At 38.6% G+C, this 7,217-nt stretch overlaps 1 protein-coding gene across 1 annotated transcript; it reads right to left on the reverse strand.

Annotated features, from left to right (window-relative positions):
* Positions 1–4,638: 4,638 nt before the first annotated feature.
* On the reverse strand, positions 4,639–6,826 carry LOC139192987 (uncharacterized). Its single transcript, XM_070815932.1, has 5 exons — positions 6,563–6,826; positions 6,161–6,355; positions 5,670–5,731; positions 4,734–5,363; positions 4,639–4,675 (listed from the first exon to the last, which is right to left on the reverse strand). Exons 1-5 carry the CDS (start codon positions 6,824–6,826, stop codon positions 4,639–4,641), a joined length of 1,188 nt encoding a protein of 395 aa, XP_070672033.1.
* Between the last annotated feature and the right edge of the window lie 391 nt (positions 6,827–7,217).

The raw sequence follows: 7,217 nt of genomic DNA on the forward strand, positions 1-7,217 counted from the left end.
TGTGAATTTCTCCAGAAAATAGACATCCGTAGCTTTCCAAGCATATAAGGCTCATTCTCCCATTCATTCTGAACTGTTCGCAACATGCTTTCAAAATCAGCTAATCTGCACAGGCAGTTTTGACGAATTTATTACTTAATATCCCACTTGTACTACTTTTCTTTTCTTTGCTTGACAAATCACAAAAAACACAAAAACAAAGTAAATAGCTAAAAAATATAAGGAACTAACTAAGAAAAGACAAGTGAATTTGATGTAAAATATATATAAATATGATCTTATCAAATACCCCCACACTTAGTTTTTGCTAGTCCTCGAGCAAAACAAAACAAACGAAACAAACAAAACATAACCTAGACCTTCCAACATTTGCCTTAGGGATTTTCAATGAAACATGACATGCCAAAGATCACCACTTACATAGATTTAAGCAATCCTTACCCTCGAGCATACTTAATCATAGTCACCATTCACTAGCTCACATTTAATCAATTAAAACAACATTTTGAATGTAGTAACATGCCTTAGAGAATTCCTTCAATTCCTTACTAGATACTCTCTATTTTCACACACATTTTTTGACTACACACCCTACACTAGTTATATGTGAGAAGATTGATGTAAACATGAAAGACTAGTACTCACATATGTTATAACAAAGAAAGCAATTTCTGGAGTTAATAAGCATGTTTAGATATGATCTCATGAATGAGATGCTACTACTTAGATGCGAGAACCAGTGACACCATATGCTCATACCAATTTTGAACTCCACAAATTGAAACACACAACACTCAAGATTGAAGTCAAGGGTTGTAATAGGGCTTGGGGGTAATGGCTAACAAAGAAAGGATATGGATAACAAACATTCTTAAAGTGATAGCAAGCAAAGCAATGAAATAGACACTTGGAATTCACTTTAGAATGCAGAATCAACTTTTAAATACAAAGGGAAGATTCATGCAACACTTAAGGCCGAATTCAATGTTTTGGACCATTTCTTTAACAAACAACACTTTAGAGCTCTTTTTCATACTTTTTTCAATTCTTTTTTTTTCTTTTTTTTTCTTTTCTACCCGTGCCTTATTAAGGACTTTGGCATACACACACACACAAGAATCACTTCCCCCACACTTGCTTTCTGTGATACATTGATAAAAAAGGAGTTCATTTTAAGTCATGCTTTACTATGCTTCAAGAACAAGGGTATGGATGGTCCTAAAACTAGGCTAGGTAAGGATAGTGTGGGGTAACAAAGAACATAGGCTTAACAAGGCTCAACGGGGTTAAATTTAAATACATAATGAAATAGGGGCACGGCAAATTCGCTTTGGTGGTCACTACACAACTTCATCTTGAATATGTGTTATGCAAATCAATAGCATGCTTTGAATGAAATAGGCATGAGTTCTAGCATTTAGAACTAAATGATGAAACGCCTTATAAGTAGCAACCAATCAAAGAATAATGAGATCATGCAACGACTTTAGAAAACAGTGATGCACAGATTATTAACTCTCCAAATAAACGTTTAGGCTCAAGTCTCACAAGGTTGTAGCGTTCATTTGAGTTCCTTCTTTCAAGCATGTTACAAAAACTGATTTTTCTTTTATGATTGCATGTGAATTCATAAATTATAACCACAACCAAGCATACATCAAAGAGTAAATTAAATTTTCATCCATGTTTATAACTCTCTTTAACAGTTATGTAATTAAAAACCAAATCCTCATCATTGTGTTGGAAGGTACCCTAAGACACAAACAAACACACAAAAATAACTCTTTTTGGGTTTTTCACAACAATTTTTTTCAAACTTTTATGAGATTTTCAAATTTTTATGTCCAAACACACTAAAACACTCTAAAACAGCAACAAGGAACAACACTAGAAGTAATGAGTGATAAACTCCCACGAATTTCATGCAAAACAACTTGGTTACCCCCCACACTTAAATCAAACATTGTCCTCAATGTTTCAAGCATAAACTCACACAAAAACAAACAAACAAACAAACAACGAATAAACATGACAAGTATGGCAAAGTAAAAACCAGATAGAGTAGAGTTTTAGGAACGCAAATCTGGTTATGGAGATAGATAATCTTGTTGACTTTCCACAGCTTTGATCTCAAACTGGTTTGGAATTCTGAGCAAGGAGTATGAGAGTTCCATGGTTTCAAATCAGACTCCTTCTGCTGGGTTAATTTGATTATGCAGTTGCATTCTTCTCTGCTTGTTTCTTCTGCACGGCAGGCAGGCATGAGGTAGAGGTGATGATCTGTTTCTTTTTTCAATCTTTCCAAGTGCCCACCATTTGCTTTCTTTTTCCTTGTCCCTAGCAGAGGATGAATTAGCACATTGTCTCCACATGCTTCGAGGTATCATTTTCACTTCCCTTATCTGTTCCTCAGGCAGATGTGGTAGCTTTTCAGGAAGCATAAGATCTTGAAAGATGAGTACTCAAGAGCATTTGCTAGGTAAGCAATCAGGAAAGGGTTCCAGGCAGTTGGTTCCAGATCGGAAGATTGATACCAAGTGCTGGCTGATTGCTCTCTTTCTCTTTGTCCCGCAGATGAAAACAACGACAAGGAGAAGGACCGGGAGAAAGCATGATATGAGATACTCTTGCTTTCAACCTTCATGATATAAAATACTTTTGCTTTGGATGAGTTGTTTGCAGAGGTACCCCAAGGAATAAGGAACACTGAGTGACTCGAGAGGCTTCGTTGGGAAGACATTCTCGTAGTGAAGAAAGGTTATGTATGTCTGCCTTGCAATGGAGGGTGAAGGTTGACATTTATAGGAATTAATAACCAGTACTATTCTTTCACTCTTGTCGGCAACCGTTGGATGATTTAACAGTAAACTTCACGTGCTTTCTACTTCACAAGAAATCTTCGACAGATTGCCTGTAATTTTCGCAAGGCTGAGTGTTCATGTGACAGGCGCTGACACGTTTGGAAAAGCAAGTGCCTATTCGATATCTGGAATTGGCGCTTCGACAAACTGCCCGTGATTTTCGCAAAGATGAGTGTGCATGTGACAGGTGTTGCCACGTCTAGAAAAGCAAATGCCTCTCCGATTTCAGAGCTTGCCTCTTCAATTTCTGAGCTCCGTCGACTGCAGAGGTTACATGTGATAAGTGGGGACAAGTATGGAAAAGAAGATTGGCCATTGTTTCTGATGAAGCCCAGTTTTTGAGAAAGTTAGCGCCTCTTTAATTTTTGAATTGGCCTCTTCGATTTCTGAGCTTGCCTTTTCGATCTTTGAATTGGCCTCTTCGATTTTTGAGCTCGCCTCTTCGATTTCTGAAATCCCGTCGAGTGCTGATTTTTATAGAGGCACACAGTACGTTTCAAAGCATACTGGAATTTCCGCCTGTAGAAACTTCTTTCTTGCACTTCTAAGATCTTGATTTGTCCGACCTCTTCTTTCTTCAACACCTTTGAAAATGTCTGGCCCATCCGACCGTCGTTTTGACTTGAACCTTGGTGAAGAGGCAGTCCTGTCTTTTCCAGACAACATATGGCGCCCATCCTTCATATCCCCTAGTGGTCCCCTTACCGTTGGGGATTCGATGATGAAGAATGATATGACAGCTGCGGTGGTGGCCATGAACCTTGTCATTCCCAAAGATAACAGACTACTTTCCAAACGATTTGATGAGTTGGCTGTTAAGGATTCTCTGGCTCTCAGTGTGCAATGTGCAGGTTCTGTGTCTAATATGGTTTAACGCCTATTTGCTCGAACCCGTCAAGTTGAATCATTGGCGGCTGAAGTGATGAGTCTCAAATAGGAGATTAGAGGGCTCAAGCATGAGAATAAACAGTTGCACAAGCTCGCACATAACTATGCTATAAACATGAAGAGGAAGATTGACCAGATGCAGGAATCTGATGGTCAGATTTTACTTGATCATCAGACGTTTGCGGGTTTGTTCCAAAAATAGTTGCCTTCGTCTTCTGGGGCTGTACCGCGTGATAAAGCTTCAAATGATCAACCTCCAATGCCTCCTCTTTCTGGGGCTCCGCCGACTACTGAGGCTTCTCCTAAGCAGCCTTTATGAAGGCTACATCTTGTATTTTTCTGCTTAATGTTCCTTTTTTTTTTTTTTATGAAATTGAATGTAAAAATACCTTGCATATCTGTTAATGTTTCAAAAATAAACCCACACCAAAAACAATTAAACAAGCAACAAATAAAAATGACAATCATGGCAAAATAAAACTACAGAAAAGGGAAGGTTTTTAGGAACGCAAAACCAATCGTGGAGCAATTCAAAAATCTTCCTTATTTGAATACATGGGTTGCCTCCCAAGAAGCACATGCTTTAATGTCTTCCAGCCGTACGAAACTTCCTTTTAAACTTGGATAGGGCCCATAGCATGGAATTGATCCTTGAATGGGAGGTGATACTTGAAACGATCCGGGAATGGTTTAAATTCTAGACTGGGTGCCTGAATTACAGAAGGAATAGTTTTCTCGTTAGAACTAGGAAGAGAAATTAAATAGGAATAAGACTTACCACGAATTGGTGAAAGAGACTCAAGGTCTGCCACTGTTTGGATTAATTCTTCTTCAATGTGCTCAAAATAATTAAGTTTTCCATGTGTAAGGCTTTGCACTAACACCTTTTCTAAATTATCTTGTCCCACACCATCATTAAAACAATCCTGCACAAAATAGTCAAACGCATCAATATAAAGACAAGATTCAAAATCACTAAGGTACCTCATAGCATTGAAGATTCTGAACTTGACACTTTCTCCATCGATTTCCATGGTTAATGTACCATCATAGACACCAATCTTCGTACGCGCCGTTCTAAGGAATGGTCTTCCCAAAATAAGATGAAGCGCGGTAGGCATAGGGTCATGTTCCATCTCAAGAACAAAAAAATCAACGGGAAAAATGAGCTCATTCACTTGCACAAGTACATCCTCCAATAGGCCTTTGGGATATCTATTTGAACGATCTGCCAACTGGATTACTACTTTTGTTTCCTTCAACTCTCCAAGGTTCAATGATTCATGCACTGAATATGGCATCAGATTGATGGATGCTCCCAAATCACACAATGCTCTCCCAAACTCTTTCCCTCCAATTACACATGGAATGGTAAAGCTACTAGCATCCTTCAACTTCGGTGGTAGCTTTCTCTGCAAAACAAGTGATATTTCCTCGCTTAATGCCACAGTTTCTTGATCACTGAATCTCCTTTTGTTCGTACAAAGCTCTTTAAGGAACTTTGCATACTTGGGCACTTGTTTTATGGCATCTAAAAGAGGTAAGTTCACTTGGACTTTTCGAAAAGTATCCATGATTTCTTTATCAGTTTGCTCTTTCTTAGACTTCATAAACCTACGAGGGAAAGGAATAGGGACACATGAGTTAAATGAACTTTGAACTTCTTTACTTACCTTATCAGAATCTTTTTTGTTCAATTCTATAGCTTTATGAGACTTTTTAGTTTCTGTTGAAGCTTCATTTTGCTCAAGATTTTTGGTTTGTAGCTACCCTTGCTCATTTGTATCTTTTGTAGTCCTCTTTTGCATCATCGACTGCTCAAAAACTTCTTTTCCACTTCTTAAAGTCACAACATTCATCTGCTCCGCATTTGGATTCACCACGGTTTGGCTAGGCAACCTTCCTGGTTAGTGTTATTGCCCTATCAAACTTGCTAACTGACTCATTTGGCGCTCAAGGTTTTCAATTGCTTTATCTGTTTTCTATTGATGAGTTTGAGTAGAGTTAGCTAAAAAAGCAATTAAATCCTCAAGAGACTTACTTGGAGCTTGCTGTTGTTGAGGCTGAAATGGTGCTTACGGTATTGTTTGAAAGAAGCCAGATGGACGGTTATAGTTGTTAGGACATTGTTGTCCGTTGTCTTGATTGTTCCACTTTAAGTGTGGATAATCACGCCACCCCGCGTTATAGTTGTTGGAGTATGGATCATACTTTTGCCTTTGTTGCCCCTGAAACCCTCTTAACGCATTAGCTTGATCAAGACCACCTTGATACATCAATGAAGGGCACATGTTCGTGGCATGTCCCTTTATTAAACATACACTGCACACCTATTTTGGAGCCACCATAACCTGTTGCACAAGATTAGTCAAGTTAGCTAATTGTAATTCAATACTAGAATTAGCACTTACCTCGTTAACTTTCTTAAGAGGTAGCTCATCTCTCCCTCCAAATTGTCGTGTGTTGCCAACAATGTTCTTTAGCAATACCTTAGCATTAATAGGTGTCTTGTCCATGAATACTCCTCCACTTGCTGCATCAAGCATTACACGATCAGTACCACACAATCCCTCATAAAAGTACTGTATTAGTAAATGCTCTGAAATCTGATGGTTAGGACAAGATGCAACCAAATGCGTGAACCGCTCATAGTAATCTCCAAAGGGCTCTCCATGTTGTTGTCGGATTGCACATATGTCTTTCCTTATGCTTGCAGCTTTTGTGGTCGAAAAATATTACTCCAAGAATGCTTGCTTCACCTGGTTCCATGTGTTCATTGATCCCGGAGGTAAATTGTAAAGCCACTATTTTGCCTTAGCTTCTAATGTAAATGGGAATGCCCTCAACTTGACTTGCTCCTCATCCACATTTGCTGGTTTCATTCCCGAGCATACCACATGAAACTCCATGAGATGCTTGTTGGCATCCTCTGTTGAGAAGCCATGGAACTTAGGCAAGTAGTGAATCATGCCGGACTTAAGCTCAAATCCTCCTTCTGCATTTGGATATGTGATGCACAATGGTTGTTGATCCGTATTTGGCATTACCAAACTCCTTAAAGTACGGTTATCAGCCATGCCTTCTTGTGGTTCTTCCTCATCTTCCGAACTCAAATGTGGTGGAGAAGATGGTGGTAAAGACACTGATGCACACTTCTGCTTGATTTTTCCCTGAAGCTTTCGAAGTGTTCGTTCAATCTCCAGATCGTATGAAGCTAGATCAATGCTCTTAGACTTTCAAGTATGCATGTACTACAAAGAATACCTGAAATAAAAACAAAAACACTAATTGGACAAGAAAAGAAAACGATAGAAAAATAAGTAATTTAGAAATAACAATCCCCGGCGACATGGCTCCAAAAATTGGTAGGCATAAAAGCACACCACAAAGTAGCACACAAATATCCTATTAATTTTCCTTATTAACACTAAGATTTGTCAATTGTAGCATATGAAAATAAGGGTCTTT

Source organism: Malus domestica, chromosome 16 (assembly GCF_042453785.1).
Source record: "Malus domestica chromosome 16, GDT2T_hap1".
Classification (NCBI taxonomy): domain Eukaryota; kingdom Viridiplantae; phylum Streptophyta; class Magnoliopsida; order Rosales; family Rosaceae; genus Malus; species Malus domestica.

Coding starts and splice junctions, on each gene's coding strand:
- LOC139192987 (XM_070815932.1), bottom strand. CDS start 6,826: ATGGCTGATAACCGTACTTTAAGGAGTTTGGTAATGCCAAATACGGAT. Junction 6,356..6,562: donor CATTTACATTAGAAGCTAAG/GCAAAATAGTGG, acceptor CCTAACCATCAG/ATTTCAGAGCATTTACTAAT. Junction 4,676..4,733: donor AGAATCTTCAATGCTATGAG/GTACCTTAGTGA, acceptor TATTTTGTGCAG/GATTGTTTTAATGATGGTGT.